At 40.5% G+C, this 25014-nt stretch overlaps 1 protein-coding gene across 2 annotated transcripts; it reads left to right on the top strand.

Moving 5' to 3' along the window:
• The first annotated feature begins 1508 nt into the window (after positions 1-1508).
• On the top strand, positions 1509-24632 carry LOC6591920 (synaptic vesicle glycoprotein 2C). 2 transcript variants are annotated; one of them, XM_026984413.1, is made up of 11 exons: positions 1509-1543; positions 3367-3748; positions 5154-5275; positions 7134-7233; positions 10847-10985; positions 16255-16451; positions 16534-16653; positions 19906-20039; positions 20111-20270; positions 24253-24380; positions 24452-24632. In XM_026984413.1, the coding sequence occupies exons 1-11, from the start codon at positions 1540-1542 to the stop codon at positions 24505-24507; spliced, it is 1542 nt and encodes a 513-aa protein (XP_026840214.1). In that variant the 5' UTR covers positions 1509-1539; the 3' UTR covers positions 24508-24632. The 2 variants fall into 2 exon arrangements, with proteins under 2 accessions (XP_026840214.1, XP_026840215.1); XM_026984414.1 differs by lacking the exons at positions 16255-16451; positions 16534-16653; positions 24253-24380; positions 24452-24632 and having other exon boundaries at positions 20111-20249.
• The last annotated feature ends 382 nt before the right edge of the window (positions 24633-25014 follow it).

Below are 25014 nucleotides of genomic sequence, written 5' to 3'. Positions count from 1 at the left end.
TATCGCTTGCCGTTGATCACTAAATCTCATTCATCATATTCGGCCAGCTACCGCTACCGAGTTCGATAACAATTAGAGCCCTAACGTTTTAATTTCACTTAGCTAGCTAACGCTTTTGAAGAATTGTTAGCTGACATAATTAATGAACGCGTTGTGTTTTGTGTAATTAATACACTTATATTTATATTATGGAAATCGTACAATCCAAACAAATACAACGCAAGCAACATTTGGAGAAGCGAAAACGAAAAGAATTCCCCTCTGCTGCTGCTTGTATATATGTAGGTATGGCTGTAAGTGCTATATACCGCGGCTTGGGTTAAGGAACCACTTTATTGGCGAGTTTCACACAATGGGTAGAAGGGGGGCGACAGTGACTCGCATATATAATCGTACTTCAGTTTCTCTTTGTCGGGAATCGATGGTAGGACCCCAGCAGCAAGACCCTTCAAGGAAAGCACACAAAGCGGCTGCGGTGTCATCTGCCGTCCAATTATTCCTCGACGCTGACATTTCTAATTGTATCATGAAAACCCCAACCCCAAAATTTGTTGTGCCATCATAGCTAGGAGTAGTGAATTTCAGTGTAGCTTAGCATCGATATAACCTTTTGTTGTTGGTCGACTTAACCCTTAATTAGCTAACCTTGATCTTCGAACTTCAACATGACTTGTTGGCCACCGCCGGCTGGTTCCTCTACTATCGGCCTGTAGCCTTGCACAATGAGAGACTTGTTCTCTCCTTAACAGCACTCAACTGGAGCTGCAGTTCGGCTTTCAAAACGCTCGTCGATAATCTCCTGCCCTTCTACCGCCTTTGGCGGCAACTTAAATTAGCATCAATTTTCGCTTTTCGACTGTTATCACTATACAAATTTGATACTTTTGTTTCGTCTTGACCATCGCTCAAAATCATCTCTTCATAGACGAACAGAATTTATTGTCTGTATATGTTTTCGTGACAAATCGTTTTCGATACTTGATAGCTTATTTTGAATTATGTTAATAGCTTTGAATTCAAAAAGCAGATCAGTATGGCCCATTGCTAAAATGCTATAGATTTGGATCCCTGTCTTTATACATTTTTCTCCTAGTTTAAGCCCTAGTTGTTAAGGACTGAGAGGATAGTGATTGTACTGTCCACCCTGACTGAGAGGATGGAGACTGGATTATCACTCCTTGTTAAGATCGTTTGTTTTAATTGATCGCTATCATATCAGAGCTAAAACTCAATATGCCACGACGCGAGTTTTGTACCACATGATCGATATGGCAGCAACAAAAGCATATATTTTATACTGCATTGGTACTAACTTAGTAAATTATTGTTAAAGCCCCTTTAGAAATAACTCTAAATACCAAATCATACTGAAACTCGTCAAATTGATTACAATTGTAAAATACTATACAAAATTGATTAATTTAGCTTGAATATTAAGATTTACATTGCACAATCATTACCACCAGTGTACATTTTTTTTAAATACAACGTATATTGAAAAATTCGTGCAAGTCTGAAAAGAGTTCAATCATATTCAGGATGAGTAAGTATTTTAAGAAATTGTATTTTATACGTTATTCCGATCTGTTTTTCTACATACAAAGTATACGTTTTTTTTACTTTTGAGCTCCGAAGTACAGGTTTGTCTATGAGTGATGAACCAAAACAAAAAAACACTGGTCATTTTATTATTATTAAGAAATATTAAGCCAATTCGGAGCATATAATAATTTTAAAGAGATGTGTGCTACCCACAGTAGGAGCCATTTTCGACTGCAGAAAGGACTCGAATATATAATCATTATCAGATGACAAGCTTATAGCTGTAGCACTTGATTCTGATGATCGTCAATATGACAATCTTATGCTAAAAAAAGGTGTATCCCGCCGGTTCATGTATCAGTAAGAAAATATCGCCGCCATCGGTACTTGAACAAATTGGGCTTCGGAGAATTTTTCTTTCGTACTAATGTTATTAGAAAATATGTGAAGCTAATATAGTTTCTAGGGGTTACTATTGTTAAGTTCCCATCCTAGGCTGTTCCTTTGTTTCTAGGTATAATATTGATACTGTTAAAATTAGCCGCTTTCCTTTATTTAAATATTCATTTATATCAGAAATTGGCCTATTCATATGCTCAGTATTGTATTGTTCCGCATAAGCACCTATTATATACGTATAGGCGAAACCCGTAGTTGCACACGCATACATCGATGTGTACCGTTTTGCATTGGACCGTCGCATCGCATGATCTTTCAATTCCCTTTTGCTGGACTTCTTTTCGTAAAGTTAATTTTAGTAAAAAAAACTTGAATTATTGTTTTGGATGGAATGAAGAGCTAAGGTGACATTAGATGCCTCTGGTACTGAAGTTAAGTACCAACAATACGAGAGATTATGTCTTTTCAGGCCCTGAGTTGGGCGACAATTATGTAGCATGCAAGTGTGTGTCAGTGTGCGATAGGAGAGAATAAAATGAACCCCGTCAATCCGGCGAGCTTAGTTAGAGCATCGCTACAGGTGCACACGAAACCGCCTCATACTAGTATGGGTAAACGACAGCTTTCCCACATCATCACGCTACAACACAAGGTAATCAGCAACGTGCGACTCAGAAGGAGGATCTGTAAAATTAAGGACAATAAAAAAGGACTCTTCTTGTACCACTTAATTCACGCCTTATTCTTCAACTACGAGACTCTTTATTTCAGCTACCACACCCAGAAACTTAAAAATTTCTGTGAATCCCGGCACGGCGAGCATACCCCGGCCAAAAGAGCCGGCACAAGGTGTTAGCTATACCCAGAATAGCTTGTACTTTCCGAGCAGAAAAAGGAAACAGTCCTAATAGCATTAAAGGTGAAGACGCCTTATCGAATGATGCTAAGCTATAGTTGCCCAAAATTGAGCAGGAGACTGCTCTTCATCGTTGTAAAGTCTTCCCTGTTATACGTAGCGCTGATATGGGCTCAGGCCACCAACACCAAAGGCTAAGAAAAGGGCATGGAGCCAGACTTCACACTTGGAGACCTGCGGGTCAGTTGCGCGACAGAGCCCAAAAAGCCTTTGGAGTCATAAGGCAAGATCCCCCGTGTGTGTGCTTGGCATTGTATTTTCCTGATATTTTAAAACGTGCCATTTGGAGGTGTTGCTTTTTCTAGTCCTTTTTTTAAAGCAGCAGCAAAATATACTCCCTTCATGGTGCGCGAATAAATGCTGCTTTAATTTGTTGTTTATTTGTATTCATTTTACGAAAACAGTTTTCAGCGTCCTTTCGCTAATATTGAATTTTCTATACACGATAATATTTCTACGAGAAATTATGACGAATTTATATTTATATATATATTTTTTTTTATTTATAGGCCTTGACTTTCTGGAAGACTTTGCGAGTGACTATGAAAACGCATTACTTCAAACTGGATTCGGAAATTTTCAATTTCTTTTGATTACAATATGTGGTTTAATTTACATGAATACGGCCATGGGTGTGACCATTATATCGTTCGTCTTGCCGTCTGCTACATGTGATTTCACCATGACATCCACAGACAAAGGCTGGCTATCTGCTTCACCTATGCTAGGAATGTTAATTGGATCATATTTTTGGGGATGCCTTGCTGATACGAAAGGTCGACGTGTTGTTTTAATTACAACTTTATTAGCAGATGGCATATTCGGAATATTATCTTCGTTTGCACCGATTTATATAATTTTTATGTTATTCCGATTAGTAAATGGATTCAAGTAAGAACTTTTTAACCTTTTTTAATAGTTCCTTAATTTAATGTATTTTAATTTTCACAAAAAAGATTTTTAAGCCCCCAGTAAGTCCATCATAGTTTATCCTCCGGAGCATCGGCTTTTATATTGAACATTTACCTAATGACCAACAAATATTTTTTGCATGTTAATTCTGGAAAAATCGCGGTCCATCGAGTTATTTTTTTTTTCCTTTCAGATTTGTGAAGTCGATTTGGATCGACAAAATGATTTTTGAGAGAGTTCAACATAGAGTTACCAAAAAGTTAGCAAACTCACAACGTTCCCCCTCGTTTTTTTGTGGGGGTTTGTTATTAATATTGACATTGCAATTATTCCGATAATCAAAGCCGCAGGTCTATATATGTACATGATGGATCTTAACCCCCTTTAAATCATCATGACTGTTTGTAGGAGGGCGGATCGAGTAGCTGATATCCGGCGACGAATGTGCAAAAGAATCACTGGCGAAGACGTTCCAATAAAAATGTTCCAGTGTATTTTCGAATATGCACACGACGGGGGTGGAATCGCGTCTAACTTAACTTAAGCGTTACGCCACTGTGATCGCAGTGTGGATCATGGATCTTTCGATCACCCCCCAAGCGAGTTGGACTCCTCGACAGACCCAGCAACGGAACGAGCTAGTCCCTCGAGCACGACGGCTCTCCGTGATGCGGTTGGCGTGGGGACGTGGGGCCATGTCTGTATGCAGAAACTAGGATGGAATAATATAGAAAGATGGAATAGTCGAAAAAGTATTAGTAAGGAGCTTAGAACTGGTTAAAGGCACATTTAGAACATTGGCAATTGCCACACGGTTACATGGTCTGATGAGGCCATGTTGGTCTAAGGACGGATTTACATTCAAGTTTCGTCTTGAATTTTGCACGGAGCGTTGATCTTTCATCCAGTTATTATTTTGGAAAAATTCCATTCGGTCAAGCGTTGGAGACCGTTCGAGAAATTTTGCAGAGGAAGCTGGAAGACAATAACTTTCGTAGTAGGACCCAGAGTCTTCTACCACTTGATAGGTAGTCTGGAAATTCTACTTGAAAAGGATACAATTTTATTTGCCACACTATTGGCAATTCACAATGGCAAGTGATCGTTGCCATAGACACCTGACGTACAAAAACAGGAACAAAAGAGAAGTGAAAAAATCGGTCTTTGCGAAGAGCGAATTGAGCAAAAAAAGATTTTATCGGGTCTTTTGTCCCTGTGTAAGTAGATGAGAGGTTTTTATCAGACACGCCAAAAGTGTCAACCGTTTTCGCGAGGTGTGGTAACACCTAGTACTGTTCAATTTTTCGATCGCATATATTTCCAGAGCCGTTTTGACTAAAGATCCTTCAAAACTGAATATTTGAAATGAAAATTTTTTTCTTAGTGTTGCAGGAACTATGAGTATAATATTCCCTTATTTGGGTGAATTTCAAACTACACAGCATAGAGAAAAAATTTTATGTTGGATGGAACTTTACTGGACTTTTGGAATAATATTGCTGCCGGGTAAGTTTCAATTTTGAATCTAAAATTTTTGGTTTGGATCAACAAACAGAGGTAGTAACTTAAGTAACTTTAGTATCTGACATCTGGCTGTATTGAACTTTCTAATTCTGAACAGTTGACAAACAGTTTTAGATCTTAACTGAATACTTTGTAGCTTAAGCTCATCGTCTAAAAAGTATTAAGCTTTTAAAGCATGAACATTTTTGGTGGTATTTTTAAACGAAATTTTGACTTTGAAAGCTCGAGAAACGTCGAAACAAATGTATTCCTTGCAGTTTTGTATTTTTTTGATAATGGCACATTAATTAGGCGTCGTTTAAGGTATGTAATTCATATCTCTAGAGGTGAGAGATGGATGTTAGAGAAGATGTCCGAGAAGAAACCACGCTACTTTCGGCCCCTTGCAGAATGTTCAAACATAAACATATTATTGTACACATTCACTCATGTATCCAAAAAAATGGATATCTAAAGAAATCACATAAAGGAGATAAGTAATGACAGTTCGGTTGTAAACAAAGATCTGTAGCCCATCAAAGGATACTACAACAAAACACAAGTGGGGAAAACACTTAGCCAATGCATTCTTAAAATAACAATGTAAGCATGCACTCAAATAGACACCCGCAGTAAAATGTATCCTTTGCGTAGGTCTAACTATAATTATAGAATACAAAATTGTACCTCCTACCTCTGATCTCAACTCGCAAATGTCTAAACTTTTCTTTTAAGGTCTTAACATTTTGGTCCTTCGAGCCTCTCCGTTGATTCCCTTCAAATCGTGTTTTGCTGAGAGCGAGGCTGCAGAGCGAGAGAGAGTCGTCTCGGCCGAGTGTGGCCCGGTGTTGTTGTATTTGAGAGAGCGACATCAAAAAGGAATTGCGGAAGGAGAGCAATTGAATCTGGCAATGCTAAGTCGGGCAATGCAAGAGCTGAGAGAGGCAGAGACAAGAATGTGCTCGGCAGTGAGATCGTGGATTTTGTTGCAAAAGACAACAGCGCGACTCACTGGGCACGAGGCTTAAACGAAATGCAAGAAGAATAAGAGCCCCCTGTCCCTTAGCCCCCGACATATTTATATATATATGTATATGAGAGATGTATATATTATGCAATATCCACTATAAAGCAGAATATTCTAAGTCACTGTCACTTCCTTGCTGCTTTTTACTTAAGATGCCTTAAATAGGCGGAACGAAAATAATTATATGAATGCGCTCGATCTATTTTTCACAATTTCCTTTCTAAACATAGCTTACCTACGGTGGCAAAGCGAGGCGAATTCGTCAAGCGAGAGAATGAGCCTTTATTGCGCTCCCGCTTTTCCCTAAACTAACATAAACTATACTTCATTAAAATATGATTCCAAAATGATTAAAAATAAGAGAAAAATTGAAACAGGGGAATTATGCCGTTTCGATAGCTCATTTTCTCTTTGAACCTCTTTACGTTTTTAAACGCTTTACATAGAAACATAGGTACAAAACAGTTATTGATACTGCTAAGTCCTATATGTCATATGTGTTTTCTAGTGCAATAACAAGCACTATCGACGGGTCTGATTCAACAAAAGGAAAGAAACTTTGGTTTTTGGTTGACGTGTGTAGCTATAATACGTCAGAAAGGTTTTGGCTCTTCTCGTATGCTCAGTTATTTTTGGACATATATATTATATACTACCACTACTTTAGCGCTCAGCAAGTCCGCCCTTAACCAGATTGATCATTAGACAAAAACAGGAACAGTTTTGCGGTGGTAATTATGTTAAGGACAGTTTAATCTGATGTCACTCAATTTTTCCACATACTTTCCACATACTCTTCATACATTTTGAGATTTAATTTTGTATACATTTTAGGAATTGCGTGGAGTTTAATTCCTTTGAAAATCAATATTGGATCTGGAATAATTTCTTATCATAGTTGGAATCTTTTTGTTGCGCTTTGTGCCGTTCCCAGGTAAAAAAAAAATGATTTTGTTTATCTATATTGCTGTCTATTTTGCTATCCACTTACATATACCACACAAAAAAAATCAATCGTATTCCTTACTCTGAAATGTTCTAAATAATTACAAAAAAACGGGTAAACTCGAAGGAACAGCCAAAAACCGCAAATAAATCAGTCACGCCCATATGACATTAGACTTTGCTAAATGACTAACTACAAAAAATAAAGTGAGAGCGAGCTTTGCTGGAAGCTGCGGCAGAGATCGATCGATAGTTACAATTTTGTAGTATACAATGAACTGGTTTTCGGAACAGATAGAAACTAGACTGGAGGAGAACATAAGCGATGGCCTCGGCTTTTGTCTCTGGTTGGAGAGCTGTGGCTAACTAAGTGCCAGAATAGGGAGAGTTGAGAAACAATAGAAATGGCCTTCTTGCTACGACCTCCGCCTAGAACCCACTGCAATGGTCCGGAAGCCTGAAGCAGTAACTGATAGTGAGCATTACAGTAGACTCCACCACCCACGCGGCCGTCTAGCTTTAAGTCATCAAAGTAAAAGTGGACCCCAGGTGCAGGTCCCGGTTCGCCCATCTCCCAGTCCTCCCTAATTGGGAGTTGCGGGAGTCTCGGCAAGATTCCCGAGTGTCCAAATGTTTTGTCTGACTTCTCTCATTCTGATGCGTAAAGTGGAGGTCCAGGAAGGTGTCCAGGACTTCACCTGAAGTAGTGCGTAGCGCGCCAGTTATATGTTGAACTCAGCTGAGTTTATTATGACAAGGTTTCTTTTACAGGGCTGGCCACCATATCCCCACTCATATGATGGCGATGTAGAGCCACCGAACTTTGGTTTTCCTGCAGGTGTAGAGAGCCACTTTGGCCATCTTTTCCCTGTTCTCTATGCTCAATTTAAAATCAAGCTTTCTGTCAAGGAGTTTTGCGGGAGTCAGTGTCGGAATTTGTACTTCCTAGTGAAGAGCTCTTGGTTTATTCCCAAGAACGGACGGGACACAACTCTACTCCAACAATCATACCATAGATACAGTAACGTTTATTAAAATTTCACGTACAAGAGAAGTATCGGACACAAATATAAACATGAGCACACCTAACCACGAATACGGACAGGTACACAGATACAATTCGGGACACGGTGTGTTCGTGACGACAAATGCCCACACTACCATGATCACCGCTCCCGGCTCATCCGGTGATCCCTTAACGAAGGGGTTTACAGCCTCCTATACAACACCAATACCCTGCTTTGCCCAGCATGGTCCCCGCATATAGGAACTCTAGCACGAGTTCATGTTAACCACTGTATTTAGTATTAAAAAAAAAAATAGAACAGGGCATCGCAATAGAAATTATTTCATAGAAAATTCAATAAGGCAAATATAATATTAACTCTTAAGATTAAAATTTGGTTAACTACTGTATATATATAACTTTTATGATAGGTAAATAGAGAAAAAAGAAAGGCTATCTAGCGAATGTCAAACTATGCGCAGCGATCGTTACGGCAGGTTAGTTTTGCTATTGCAGTAGTAGCTGGAAAAGAAGAAAGAGAGTCAGAGCGAACAGTCTTGCATCTTCCCTTTTACGCCTTGTTCTTAAGAGAGCTGTTTCTTATGCGCGCAATATGCGCTTATGGGTGCCAGAAGGGCATAAGGGAGAGCGCACAGACCCTCTTAAGCGCAGAAGCTCTTGACTACGTGAGGTTTTCTTTCGGGCTATGCAATTAATCGTTGCTAATAGAAGAAACAAAAAATCCAATATTATCTTCGGATCGCGTACGACATATCTTTGATTTATTTTACTGATCTCGTTGAAACAGCGAAGAAAGCGCTTCCATGGACTGCGGCAACGTTCCTATAAGAACGAAGGGGAACGTTGAGAGTTGCTGCGGATACCGCAACGCTACATTTATACCCGATACTTAGACAGCATGGCTCTCCTCCTGCAGACGATGCTAATATTAAAGGACACGACAAAGAGTGCGTGCGAGAGAGACAGAAAATCAGTCTGAGCGTGACGTCGAGCGCTGCATAGCCACTGCAAATTGATTTGTTCCTTTTGGCTATAAAAATGATCCGATCTGATCCAGATTCAGCAATCTGATAGATATGGTTATTATGTATGATTCTGCGTTTTTAGTTTTCTCGTATCCTCAATATTGTGGGTGCAAAAGATTTTCGTCCTTTGTGGGGGCGGAATAGGGGTAAAATTTGGTTACTCTATCGTGTATAGTCTCTGAGATTTGTGAATATATCCAGATTTTCGTCCTTTGCGGCGGCGGAAGGGGGTGTGGCGAAATTTTGAAAAAAACTCGTTACACACACACACATTAACATTTGACATTTACACAATCTTTCAAATCATTTTCTTTCCTTCATTTGCTGACTCATTGACTCAAGGCATAACCGTTGAGTGACTCCTGTCATTTCGTATGACTCGCACTCACACTGTTACGAAAAACGTTGTGACAGAGAGAGAGTGCTCAGTATGTTGTGCATTGTTTCGCTCACTGCAGTGTGGAATGTGCGAGTTAATCGAATCGAAAGAAAAGAAAACGTCAAAAAGCTAACGAGGACATTTTCATTTAATTTTCTGACGGTGCTTGTACTGTTTGCTAAGTACTGAAAATTGAAAATTCGGTTTTTGGTTCTTTTGAATATGTAAGTTTAGTAGAAAAATGTATGCGTGTGTTTCTATTCGAATATTATATGAACATTTGATTCACAGTCCTTGTCACCATCTGGCGTCGAATTACCAGCCGATATAAAAGCAAAAATAATGGGTGGCCAATACAACAAATCAATTGAGACAAGTGGATAGAACCCTCATGTGTAAGGATATGATGCTATCGTTTCTCACTGATGACAAGGAGAACATAGACCTGTCGGCAACTTTTTCAAATCAATTCGAAGAGTTTCTAGCTGATTTTATCGAACCGCTTTCAGAACAGTCAGAAGAAGAAGTCTTGGCAAGAGAAATAGTAGCGTACTCCAATAAACGAGTACCTATGAAAGCCGAATTCCATGTTTTGCATTGGTGGAACAAAACCAATTCCAGCTCCCAACATTGTACAAATTAAGTTATTTGTTCGAGTAGCACACGATTCAGTTAAGCGAGATGGGATAATTTTTTGAAAACTGTGCACTCATGCAGGGCGCTAATACATATGTAGCATTACGAAATACACTTGACTCTGTTATCGAATTCATTTTATTCACTCATTTAAACATAACACCTGACGACACAGCACTATAGCTGGTTCAATGAAAATCGCTACTGCAGCGAACTCGGCGGACAATGCGATCGTTTTGCATAGGGCAAAAACACTGGTACAATTGCTGACCATAAGAATTGCCCAATTAAACAACAGACAATAAAAGCAGATTAAGTCCATACCAACGACACATTAACTCATATTCCACTTACCCCATTCTTACGGTTTAGGTACCGTATGCAACCCAGTTTTTTTAAATTTATAATTTTTAGAAAATTTAATGTACATACATACATTTTTTTTATTACGTACATTTTTATAACTTCTTTTTTTGTTTATAATTATCTTGTTAATCACCATTTTTATTTGTATTTTAACTTGTTCTTATTTTAGTATTTTATTGGGTCTTTGGCTATTTGCGTTCCCTGAAAGTCCCAAATTTCTTCTGGAACACGGAGAATCGGAAAAGGCCTTAGAAGTTTTAGCACTTATTTATGTAAAGAATACTGGACAAAGCCGCAGCAACTATCCCGTAAGAATTAATGACTGAAAAATATATCTTCGCATTTCCTGAACAGATAAACCAAGAAATCTGAATTTAAGACCGTAGATCGTTTGCGGATGTGGAAGCGTAAATAAAATTGGAGCTACCGAATATTGAAGAACACGATATCTATCGAAGCCGCATACAAAATTTAATTAGCACGAGCACATATTTATTTCCACTGGCACTGAATGGGAATGGACCCGCTACATGTTATACTTTGACCCTATATATTATTGCGAGGTCCTCATCATCTTGCTGAACTTTACGGCCTTTGTCATCCGCCTTTTTATTCTCAAGGAAAAAATTCATAAGTTTAATGTCAATTATATTTTCCTTAACTTCAACATTGCCTTCTTTCAGAATCACAAGGACGACATGATAGTGCGGTATTTCGTATAATCGCCTTTTTCTGGGCTCAATAAGAAAGCCATTGCTTTGCAACCGCTCTATCAATCCAGCGAGCTGTCCTTCTGAAACCTTGAACTATAGAAGCCATCTAAGCGCTGCGTGATCAGTTCACAGATTAAATGGTTTCCCGTACTAATACTTCTGGAAGCGCTTGAAGCTCTCCAAAATTGCCAAAAGCTCTTCTCGTGACAGAGTAGTTTAATTCTGGCTTTGACAAAACCTTGCTATGATAGGGAATCACTCTTTCTTACCCGTCAATCACTTGAGACAACACTCCATCAATTTCTGTGTCACTTGCATCTGTATCCAATATGAACTTCTCTCCTTGTACCGGATAAGCCAGGATCGGCGCTGAACATAGGAGAATTTTTTTTGAAAAGTTTTTTCTAAGCTCGTGTATGTTTTATGGAAGAAGCCAATTTCGAACTGCTGCTAGTTACTTGATGACCAAAATATTTAGCTTTAGATTATATAATTTTTAAAAGATTAAGCAGTAATAATGGAGAGGAAAAAAAGCACAAGTAGCAACAGTTTATGTAGATCTTTGCCGCTGTCTTGGTCATGTCTGGCTTGTCGGGAAATTTCTGATTGCAGTGCAATCTGTTTTCTCATCTGAGTTAGTCCCATTCAATAACATCCATGGAATTGAATTTGTTGCAGTCAAAGTTCGTGTGGGCTCGGCTTTTTATACCCGATACTCAAAATGAGTATTGGGGTGTATTAGATTTGTGGTAAAAGTGGATGTGTGTAACGTCCAGAAGGAATTCTTTCCGACCCCATAAAGTATATATATTCTTGATCAGCATCAATAGCCGAGTCGATTGAGTCATGTTTGTCTGTCCGTCCGTCTGTCCGTCCGACTATAAGAGCTAGAGCAACAACATTTTGGATCCAGACTTCTGTGATGTGTCACTGCTACAAGAATATTTCAAAACTTCGCACCGCCCACTTCCGCCCCCACAAAGAGCGAAAATCTGTGGCATCCACAATTTCGACGATACGAGAACACTAAAAACGCAGAAATCTTTTAGACTGCAGAATCTGAATGGGATCGTATTATTATTATAGCCAGCATCAAGAAAACAATTTCATTTTTTCTCGCCCTGTCTCTCTCTAACACACACGTAGCATAGCCGGACTTGCTTAGAGTAAAACATTAGCGCCTAGATCTCAGAGACTATAAAAGCTAGAGCAACCAAATTTGGTATCCACACTCCTGTGATATCGGACCGAGACCAGTTTGTTTCAAAATTTCGACACACCCCCTTCCGCCCCCGCAAAGGACGAAAATCTGGGGATATTCACAAATCTCAGAGACTATGACTAGACTACGCTAGAGTAACCAAATTTGGTATCCGCACTCCTGTTAGATCTCACTATAAAACGTATATTTCAAAATTTCGTCCTAACCCCTTCTGCCCCCACAAAGAACGAAAATCTGTTGCATCCACAATATTGAGGATACGATAAAACTAAAAACGCAGAATCATACATAATAACTCATCATCAATAACGCATCATTTCTGATGCTATCCCCAATAAGAACTTTTTACAAACTCCGTTTTATAAATGGTTTGAGTTTTTATTCGGGTCATCGTACATACTCACTGATGCTTGCTAAGCCCTAGCAGAATAATGTAGTGTGTGATAGTATTCTGAGCAACAAGCTAAAATGGACAGCAGCAAAGAGAAACCAAACCAGCAATTAGGAGAATTTTGTAATTGATAATGTCGATCGAGCAAAGCGGATTGTTTCGGGCTAGCCGCTGATGAATCATCGTAACTTCAAACATGATTGCTGTTTGTTACCATAATTAGATTATAGATTTACATAGTGAACCACAAACGCTGACATTCGGCAGCGATGCTGCGCTCTCTCAATTAAAGGGTGCTCTGCAGCGGTCGATTCGGCTTTTGCTTTGATCTGCCGTCGTCGCCCAAATTTAGTTATACTTATGCTAATCTCTCACCTCACTGCTTGCTATCGATCACGTCTATAGGAAAAGAGCAAGCAATCGGCTTCAGCTAAGATGCCGTTATAGATAATCTTGATAACGTTAACCCTAAATGTTTTACTCCAATTTGCAAAGAAATAGTTGCCGAAAAAGCTTAGCATCTTAAAAATTGGTTAAGTGCAAGTTCAGTAAGAGTGCGGCCGTGTGAGTTTCCGTTAATTTAAGCATTGAATCTCTCATTCTATGCACAACTGGCTCTTAGCTTTTCGTATCTTTTATTCTCGATCTCGCATTCTCGCTGAAGCGGTATTTTTAACAGGCTGAGTCCTTATAAGGTCGATTTCACAGGCTTGGTGAATCCTTCGCGGGCAATAAAATCGACAAACTGACCGCCGCGGAAATCGGGGTTCAATAAGGCCATTAATGAAGTGGAAGCGCTCGATTAAGGCGAGATTGAACTGTGCGAAAACTTCGATCCTACATTTTTTATCCTCAACGGGTTGATCTCCTCATTGGTGCGAGCTTTTTTTATGATCTCCTCTGCGTAGGGCAAATCAAATTCACCGATGGCCTGCTTCTTCTTCAGAAGACCCGGCTTGGGTGGATCGTATCTGGCGGTGGACAGAAGGTATCAAGCTCGGCGCTTTTGGTTACGCACAATTGTCCAGATTCGATAGCTGAGATGGAAGCAAGGTTGGATAAAACTCTTCGTATGTTTTGGGAAGTCGAGAATTGTGTGGAGGCTGGGTTGAATACCAAAGAAGAAGACGATTGTGAATCCCATTTCGTAAGCCACCTTTCACGGTTGCCATCCGGGGAGTATGCAGTTCGTCTGCCACTAAATAACAGTACTGATCGTTTAGGAGAATCTTATGCTCAGGCTTATCGACGGTTCATCAGTCTGGAGCGAAAACTGGAGCGTAATCCTACACTCAAGGAGCCTTTATGAGGGAGTACAATGATTTGCATAATATGCACCAGGTCAACCCTGATTCCCGTAGCCTCTGCAAATATTTCTTGCCTCATCACTGTGTCCTAAAGGAGGACAGTAAGGATTTTTGGATGGACATAAGGGAGATTCGGCGCAATGGTCAAGTCATGAAATCCAGTTCTATTAGTTCGCTCAACCCGTTCATCGATCATTCTGGACTACTTAGAGTTGGAGGTCGTCTTGGAAACTCATCGCTAGGCTTTGACGCTCAGCACCCGCTCAATCTGCCAAAGGGACATTCCATTACCTTTGCGCTGATAAGATATTATCACGAAAGAAACTTCCATGCCGGACCTCGCGCCTTGCTATCCAAAATTCGGCTGGAATATTGGAGGTATTAAAGCAGTGTGAAGGGTCGTCAGCAAGTGTGTGATATGCTTCAGGACTAGGCCGCGCATGATCGAACACATCGTGGGAGACCTACCTAAAGAACGTTCGGAAGGAACTCGAGAATTTGAAGTCACTGGAGTAGATTACTGTGGAACTTTTTTCTACCGACTAGAAATCCGCACGAGGCCTCCGATCAAGTGCTACATTAGCGTATTCATCTGCTTCACTTCTAAGGCTATATACATGGAACTCGTAAAGGATTTGACCACCGAATCGTTTCTAGGCGCACTAAAGCGTTTTACCTTCACTCGAGGAAGGCCAAGTCAAATTTGGTCGGAAAATGCGACAAATTTCGTTAGGGCCAAGAACGAGCTTTTGGAGATTAAGAATCTTTGTCTGAGCGAACCGCATATAAAGGAGGTCCATGAATCCTGGTAGGCTGACTCGATCGACTGGCGTTTCATCCCACCACGCTCTCCGCATTTTGGCGGGCTGTGTGAAGCGGCCGTTAAGACCGCAAAATATCACCTGTACCGCTCAGTTGGACCATCTGTGCTTAGCTTCGACGAGCTGCGCACTCTGATCTGTCAGATCACTGCAATTGTTAACTCTCGCCCTTTGCTCTCGCTTTCGGAAAATCCTGATGATTTAGACGCTTTGACTCCTGCTCATCTGCTTCTAGGCGGCCCCATGAGCAAATCCTCGAGCCTGACCTAACGAAGCTGAACTACAATTGTCTTGATAGCTGGTAGCGGGTCACCCAACTACAACAAATATTTTGGAGCCGTTGGCGCGAAGAGTATCTCACTCTTATGCAAGTGCGCGCGAAGTGGCGTACCTCCGCGCAAAACATCTGCAAGAACGATCTCGTTCTGGTGAAGGACGAAAATCTTCCTCCAATGCGTTGGCCACTGGCTAGAGTGGTCGATGTCGTTATGGGCAAGGACGGAGTGTGTCACGTCGCTGACCTGAAGACATCCTCAGGAAACATCAGGAGGGCCGTCACTCGGCTATGCTTGCTGCCCCTTAAGGAATCTGTTGAGAGACTAGCTCGCAACGGGGGGAGTATGTTCGGGCCAGCCGCCAAATAATAACCGTAACTTTAAGCATTATCACTGTATGAGCAGAGAGAGCCGCCTATGTTGTAAAACGTTGACTTTCTGCAGAGCTGCTGTGCTCTCCCGCTAAAGGGGCTCTCTGCCGCCGCCACTTCGGCAATTACCTTGATCTGCCGTCACCACTTCGGCAATCACTTCGATCTGGCGCCGTCGTCTATTTTAGTTCTATGCTAACCCCTCTGCGCATTGGTTGCATATCGATCTCGCCTAAATTCTTTTTGGCCATAGCAAACAATCGGTTTCCGCTAAGCCACCAAAATTAAATACGAATTATAAAGATTAAACCAAATTTTCTTTTCATTTTTGAAACACATAGGTGCCAAAAAAGCTTGGCATCTCAAACAATAAATTATAGTAAGATTTCTATATTAACTGATTTAAAAAGTTTGACACCAGCAGCTAGCTTCACTTAGTTGTTTCTAAATCATTACATATTACTTTTTTTCAATCAGTGCACTACTCTGAGGGAGTCAATTCGACCACTTCAGAGAGATGGAGAGACGAATATTCAGAATCAACGAATAGGTAATTTTACTGAACTCAAAAATTTATCTGTGGAGATTTGGGATCAAACAAAAACTCTATACAAGCATCCGTACTTGAAGAACTCCGTTATAACATGTGCTATTCAATTCTGTCTTACCACGAGGTGAGTCAAAATAATATCATATTAATATGATAATAATAATAATTAATATAAATTGTTTAACAATTATTTTAATCAATGACAGCTATTATACATTGATGGTTTGGTTCCCAGAAATATTTCAAAGATATGATGATTATGAGAAAGTCCATCCTGGAATACCCGCATCGGTTTGTGATATTTCATCAATCGTTACATCAAATACGTAAGAAAATTTATAGAAGGTACAACCCCTAAATTTTTCCCCTGGTATAATTACAGTATGTCAAGAAACTCCTTGCAAACTAAAAATAAATTTAATTTTATGAATTTAGATAAGAAAATAATGGCCTTTGATTCAAATTTTAAAAATTTTTTAGTTCATAAAAATTCCGTGATTGATTATAAAGTAGTTTGTGGAAAAAAAATAACAAAACAACAAAAACAATGATTAATCATTTTTGAAACTGTCAAGAAAGTCTTTAAACAAAATATATTCATTTTATTTTGGCAATCCTCTTCGACACAACAACAAAACATTGACTTTTCGATCTGCGCTCTCTCGCGACTACGTGCGCTTCTAACGTCATCATTACAACAACAAACGTAAATGCATTGCTTCGTATGTTATGTTTGCGCCGTCGCTGCTCTCGACATTTGGGAAGAGTCAGTAGCCCGTCGTGCGCTCTTTTGTGGTACACTCTCTTCAACACTCTCTTCAGCGTCGTCACAGAGATTGGCTCTCTCCGCTGCTTCCCTGCCCTCTTTTCTGGACAAGGATGGTGTGCTACTGATTCGGACTTCAACGCTTAGGCAAGCTCTAGGCATGGGCCTCGCTTCTCTGACTCAGTTCTGGATTAAATTGGTGCGGCGGGGGCTGGCCAGTTGTAGAGGCTATTTATTAGCGCATCGTACATTCACAGGCGCACACACAGAACATTGCTAACATTTATAGTAATCTGCGAGACCGTCAGCACCTCTGCGTTGTTGGCGACCTCAATTTGGGTTCGTTGGTATGGTCCGGCGATCCGCAATCTTCGGCTATGATACCTAGTAATGTACATTTGCCGAACGAGATTCTTTTCCTAAATGACTGTTTTAGTATGGGCTTATCCCAATAATGATTCTAGACTTAATTTTTGTTAGTTCGGATATAGATTACCATGTTACATGTTGCGAACTCCCCATCGCAGAATGGGACTTGCATCATATGCCGTTGGAATTCTTAGTCAATTTCCATTTTTATTCGCCCTGGGCGGAACCATATTATGAATGCTTCTTTTCTAGTGTAATGCTATTATTGATAGTATGTTAAAAGTTAATGGGGCTTCTGTTCTCTCGCATCCTAGTGTAGACACGTCCTATAATTTTTTCCTGCATACGGTCCGTCGTATTATTGGTAACAAAAGCTTCCAAAAGGGTGCATGGCTCTTATAGACTGCCGTGGTATACGAAGGTTCTTATGAAATATAAGAATCTTCGTAATAAGTACTTTAAGCGATTTGGTAAGACCCGGGACCCTGTAGATTGGGCGAGGTATGTACAACATAAGAGGGAGTTTGCCTAAAGTCAATCCCAGGTCTTTTTGGCATTTTCTAAAGTCCAAAAGCTCAACGAGCTCTCTTCCTTCCGTTATGAACCTGTTCTTAATTTTTATTAACGTCATATGTCTCAGCATTCAAGCTTCTGAGCATCTGCTTTATGCTGATGATCTTAAAATCTTCCGATCTGTCAAAACCTTAGGCGACAGTATCCTTCTGCAGCGCGACCTGGATAGAGTTGCTCGTTGGTGCAGACTTAATTCGGTCCCACTCAACATTAGTAAATGTTACTTTGTTTCTTTCAGCAAGTGTGTCTTCAATGTGCTGGCCTCATATTCAATAGATGGCCATCCTCTCTTAAAGCAGACGGAGATACTTGACCTCGGGGTCTTATTTGATTCTAGATTTCTTTTTGCAGGGCATATGAAGGCATCCACTGTAAGTGATATTAAGAATCAGATTTCAAATATAAGACCGTTTGTACATAAAGTCAACGAAGAAAAATCCATTAGTGTTAATTTTGAATTTTCTTACTATGATTGATGAAAAAGTTCTTAACGAACTTACTAATACTAAATCGACCTTGAAATGCGAATTTTGCAAAAAAACACAGAAGGAATTTCCAAATTTTAATGAATCCAAATTTTGAAGAGGAAAATTTAGAATATGCAAGAATTAGATGTATGGAGTTTATTCTAAAGCTTGCATATACCATTCCGCGAGAGGGAGAATCTTTTGACAACAGCACGCCAGCCAACGAAATACAAAAGACTAGGAACAAAATTATTCAAGAAAAATTCTTAGACAAACTATCACTGAAGGTGGACTGCCCCAAACAAGGATTTGGAAACACAAACGATGGAAACTCATCGCGGACATTCTTCGAGAAAAACGAAACTACTGCAGAAATAACTGGGTGGATAACATTATCAAAAGATTGGGTGTCATTTTAAATATTTTAAACTGCAAAGAAAAAATAATTACCCGCAAGTTTGGTGAATATGCCTCGAAGACTGCAGAGCTGTTACTGGAAAAATATCCTGAAAAGAAGCTAAGGTCAAATTTTAATTGAACATCAGAGCATACCAATTAGAGAGATGTCAGAGGAAGCCCAGGAAACAAAAAACAAAGATTACAAAAAATACAGGAACATGAATATGTGCCAGACATCCCAAATTAAGCAAAACCAAGACCTTTTCAACATGTTGGCAGCCTCTTCAGATCCATATATTTCATCCATTAGATATGTGAGATCACAAATTAAATCGGAAAGTAGTTATTCTTCAGAAATGATAAGTTTATTAGATATTCCTCCCACTAAACAGGAAGTGGAGGATTATTTTACAGAAACAAAAAAATTCAACCAACTGTCAGATTAAAAAATGTTGCTTAAGTAAACCTTAGGATCAGACCTGGGAGGAATGTAGGATCAGGTTAAATAGAAAAATGCCGACACAATACAAACTTTGACGGCAACAAATTCAATTCCATGGATCTTATTGAATGGGCAAAAATCAGATGAGAAATCAGATATGATTGCAATCAGAACCCCGTCAGCAAAAGATGGGCGGTCCATTCTATAAATAGTGTAATTGTCTATGAAAATTTCATAATCATTGATAGAGGAGTTAAGCCAGGTTTCGATAAAAGGTTATAAGGTTATGAGGTTAAAAAAAAAACCTGACGTGATGGAGCAGTTCTAACCTTTTATTCGGTTTTGGTTGACAGAGGTACAAATTTTGTTGCCTCTTGTAGTTTGTGACTGTTCTTTACACTAAAAATTGCGGTCGAGTTCTATTTCATTACAAAGGCAGGCAACATTTTCTTCAGTCAAATATTTAATTACTTTAAATTTAATAACTTTAAAATAACCTTATTAATGATTATAATCATTTCCAGACTGTGATTCTCAATTAATTAATTAAATTTATCTTCAGAACTTTTGTAGACTGCGAGTCGGAAATCGATCATACAGTGTTCTTTCACACATTTATAATTGGTTTGGCTTGCATACCAACAAGTTTCTGGCTACCACTATGTGTTCACAAATTGGGAATCAAATTCTTTTTGGGTACGTAATAAAAATACTAGAAGTTTATTATTGTTAATATAATATGAACAAACGAAATATTATTTTTTTAGTTTTCAGTTTGACGGCAGCCGGATTTGTAACTTTGGGTTTTTATTTCGCTCGAAGTTCTTTTGAAAACTTAATTTTGTCATGCATTTTTGAAGCACTAACTTCGCTTAGCATCAGTACTTTATATTGTGTCTTGGTGGATTTATTCCCAACAAATTTGAGGTAAGTTCTTGACTACCCTATGCAACACCAAACAAACTTTTTAGACAGATTTGGACAAATATATATATAAAAAATAGACTATATTTTGCCGTCAGGTTGGATTTTGTAATGAATTTTTGTTTTCGTTCATATACAATTTGTGCTCCTACTACTAAGATTTTTTAATAGATATTGAGTTAGTTTTAAATAATAAGTCAAACGACTCACATTATGCAAGTAATATTCTAGAGCATTCGTGTTTTTGAATATAATTGAACTGAAGGAATAAAAGGATTACAGATGTTAAACGAATAATAAATGAACGCAAGGCTAGTTCTGTACTGCACTGCCACTCGGCGAATCAATAAAGTACTTTATTGCCGGCCACAAAGTTCGTCCCTGTTCAGCATGAATGCACATTCACACGCACGGAGGCAACAAACACCGGTGACCTTCCAATCACATTGCGAACACAGTTTTTCCAACTGCATAGCGCTCAAGCCTGCAGGCCAAGGCAACTGATATGATTATGCATCTGCGACCGGCACTGGACAACAGACCGGAGGGTGGAGCTTATCAGCCGCACACATAAAGCCGTCGCCAAACTTGGATTACATGACCGACAGCCGACAGCCGGCAGCGGGCGGACTTACTTACCGTCGTCGAATCTCACGCTCGAAAGGCCTCAAGTAGCCATCCGTTGAAAATAGTGTCTCGATGTCCTTAACCTTCACATTCATGGCGTCGCCCATGTCGGAAGGCGAAATCAGAAGATGAAAACGAATAACAGAGCACAGAGAAAGTAGTTTCCACGACCGACGGCGACGAACTGTGCTGCATTATCAGCCTGCAACCCCAAAAAAAAGCTTTGCTTCTTTCTCGCTCGGCGAGCTTTTGTAGCGTCCAGCTGTTATTCCAAGTTTTCTTTTTCTTTTGATTCGCGCATATAAAGAACAAAGCAATGCTGCACATTGCATGTTTTTCCGCCTGGCATTTTCTTACAAACGAGTATACGAGCAGTATGTTTGAAAGTCAAAGGGCTTAAGCAATCGACTCAACTTTAATAAAGAAAACAAGGTCTATTCTATGCACCACCAACAAATATCTCCTTCCAGAGCCATTTAAACGTAAGTCATTATTAAATTTGGAGAAAAGCCATTCAAATGTATTGCAATGCTGGTCGAAGCTGAAAAATTAAGCAAGTGGAGGGTGTTCATCATAGTTGAACTACAAAATTCCATACTGATCATAAAGTTTTCAATTTTCCTCGAAACACACAAACGCTTTGTGTGTGGCGTCCGATGCAGACTGGCATTCGCTGGTCGCGACAGCCGCGCCATTTAAGGAGAGCCTCTGCCCATTCCTCGTCGTCCTTCACCGCAGCTACCCCAGGGAGGAGTCGGAGGAGCTGCAGCAGGTCGGCTATATCGCTGTACGCCAGCGGGAGGCTCTCTTCGGAGCCTAAGTCCATTCCTTCCTCAGCGGGAAGTTGTGGGGGTAGTCCGCCGTTGGCGGGAGGCGGGACGTCATCTGACAGAGATTCCACGGGACCCCGAATCGGCAGAGTATCCTCTCTCGAAACGCCTTCTGCGGCGGTGGTGGCTTTCCGGAGTGGCACAAGTTCCACCCATTTGCAGAATGAGTCGAAGAAGTGGGCCTACGAAGTCCGCGCAAAGGATGTAGAATGGGCCCTTAGCCTGGCGCGTATACATTTGTCCTGCGGGTTTGTTCTGGCTCACCTTAAATTTTTGGCAGCTCTCGCAATGTTTCACGTATCGGGCCGCGTCTCTGTAGAGTCCTGGCCAGTAATATCGTTGGCTTACCCGAGTGGCGGTCTTCCTTATTCCTAGGTGTCCGGCGGTCGGGTGATCGTTACATTCTTACAACATTCGGCTATGATAGTCACTGGCTTCTACTGGTGAGATTCTTCCTTGATTGGTCGGTATCCAGGCTGCCGGTAGATCTGTCCGTTCTCGATTAGGAATTCTCTACATTCCTCAGGTCGTGACTGGATACGCTTGAACAACCTTTGTATCCAGGGGGCAGGTGGGTAGGTCTACTGGAGTTCGCTTTATGGTGTCGATAGGTTGCCGGGAATGGGCGTCTGCTACGATGTTTTGACTTCCGCGTCTGTACAGCACGTCAAAGCGATACTGTTGGAGTTCCTGAGCCCAACGAGCGATGAGGCCTGTCGGATTGTTGATCGAATTTAACCACTGCAGGGCGAGATGGTCGGTGATGAAGTCGAAGTGGTAGCCCTTCAGGTAACATCGTAACTTCTTGATGGCCCAGACGATGGCTCAGCACTCCCTTTCCGTGGCCGAGTAGTTTTCTTCTGCTTTCAGGAGCCTTCGACTGGCGTAGGCTATGACCCTCTCCCCTCCGTTGATCTGCTTCGTCAGGACTGCTCCTAGGCCGTAGTCGCTTGCATCAGTTTGTAGAGCAAATTTCTCCGTGACATCCGTGGGTCTCTCCTTCAGCTCCTCGAAGGCGGATTGCTGTTCGGCGCTCTAGTTCCACCTTTTCTCCTTCTTCAGGAGGCTAGTCATTGGTTGTACAATCGTCGCAAGGTTCGGGACAAACCTTCGGTACCACTATGCCATCCCTAGGCAGCGTCGAAGCTCCTTTATTGAACTTGGTGGGGCCAACTTCCGGACGGCGACGATCTTATCTGGATCGGTGTGTATACCCTGCTCTCTAATGACGTGCCCCAGGTATACGTTGCTTTTCTGGAAGAAGCCGCATTTCTTTTGGTTCAATCTTAGATTCGCTACCCGTAGTCTTCGGAACACCTCTCGCAGATGGTCGACGTGTTCTTCCAACGCCGCTCCGATGACCATGCTGTCATCGAGGTAAGCGAAAGCGTTGGATTCTATTTGTGGTCCGATGACGCTGTCCAAGGCTCGCTGGAACGTCGCCGATGCTGAGTGCAGCCAGAATGGGTTTAGTTGCTCTCGCTATAACCGCTCTCCACCCTGCTCTGTTTTTTACTAATTCCGCTTTAAGCGTTGTCTGGCCCATTGGTCTGATAACAATTTGTTTTGAAATTTTTTAAATAAATAAAGAATAAAAATGGAATACGCTGTGGTCTGCGCCAAAAAAACTTGTAAGAAGCAGATCACCCAGGATCAGCCGAATGTCCCTGCTGGCTCTACGACAGCGAAGTGCACGCAAAATGCGCTGGATTTTCTGGCCTCGTGAGTGATGCTATAGCCAAACGTAAGGGGTTGCATTACAGTTGCGAGGTTGCCGTGAGGTTGAGACTGACATGGTCATATTTATGAGGCAGACGCAGAAGGGCTTTAAGGAGCTGAACGTTGGCTTTAAAAATCAGTACGATCGGCTTCTAGCCATGGTCTCCTAGTCTCAATTTGGCAGTCTGCAACTGCTGAATGAGTCTCCGAGACGTAAAAGGGTCACTCCGCGGGATCTGCAAGTGCCAACCGTCACTCAGCCGTTCGCCGCCGAAAAACTGACTTCGACTACTCCCGGGGTGCAGCAGTTGGGTTCGTTTGCGACTCCAAGGACAACGACAGCTGCTGGCGATGGAGATTCGGTATCCGAATTCAACGCTCCGTCCCGTCTATTCCGATCCCACCACTGATCGGAAGGTCCGGACCTCCGGATATTGCCACCACAGGTACTAGGCCTGTGGTGTCTAAACCACTGGTGGGAGTCCCACCAGGACGACAAGTTTTTTTTTCACGGCTGGCCCCTGACCTCACATATAATGATGTAATTGCTTTTATTCAAAGCTAAATAAAAGCCGTGGGCTTAAAGGTGGACAAATTTAATTTAATTTAATGATAGCCTCGTTTAAGTTAAGCATCTCCCCAACTCAATTTGACACCGTTTGCTCCGCCAAATTTTGGCGGAACATTTGGTGGTGAAGAAGTTTAACGCTAACAAGAAAAATAGGCCCCCCATAACTATACAGACAAAAGAATCCTGCTTACTTAATTAAATGAAACATAAATAAATCAACGAAAAATATCCAATATAGGGTAATGGCAGCGGCAATGTCCATGACTTTTGGACGCGGAGGAGCCTTATTGGGAAACCTTATATTCGGATTGCTCATTGATTTAAACTGCATAATACCAATAATCATTTTTTCGGGTATGCTGTTCGGTAAGTATTTAATTATGCCACTACCTAGCTTAAATTGACATATTAAAATGAAATCTTGTAAAAAATTACAGCAAGTGCCTTTTTATGTTGGATTTTACCCACAACTGGAGCGGATGCCTTAAACTAAGACTATCATACAGCTACTATTTGTTAATTTTATCTATTCACTTATAATATAAATTATACAAATATTATTGAATCATGTATTAAATTTCTCAAATATATGATAACATTTATTTTTGTTACAGTTAAGCAATTTTTGCGTTAGCAGCCCAATATTCGCCAATCCATATAGCATAGCCAGTTGTGCACCAGTAAAGTAAAATCCGATTATTGTTTTTTTATTTGCAATGATCACTGTACCACATTGTCATCCGGATATGTACTTATATTTATATTCTCTCTTGTCTTCATCTTTATTTTTTTTGTTCAATCGTGATAATTATTTAATTTTTTATTTATTTTATTATAATTTATTTATTATTATTTATTTATTTATTTATTTATTTAATTGTGGGTCGGACGGGTGTATGTCTGTGAAATGGGAGGTTGTGATGTGTTGTGAAATGAGGGTATACGTGCGTAGGTTGTGTGTGGATGAAGGTGGGTGATATGAATCGTGTGTGTGTGTGTA

Source organism: Drosophila persimilis, unplaced genomic scaffold, assembly GCF_003286085.1.
Source record: "Drosophila persimilis strain 14011-0111.01,24,50 unplaced genomic scaffold, DperRS2 tig00000000-arrow-pilon, whole genome shotgun sequence".
Lineage (NCBI taxonomy): Eukaryota > Metazoa > Arthropoda > Insecta > Diptera > Drosophilidae > Drosophila > Drosophila persimilis.
The sequence above is the reverse complement of the archived record's forward strand: the minus strand, read 5'-3'. Positions and strand labels throughout refer to the sequence as shown.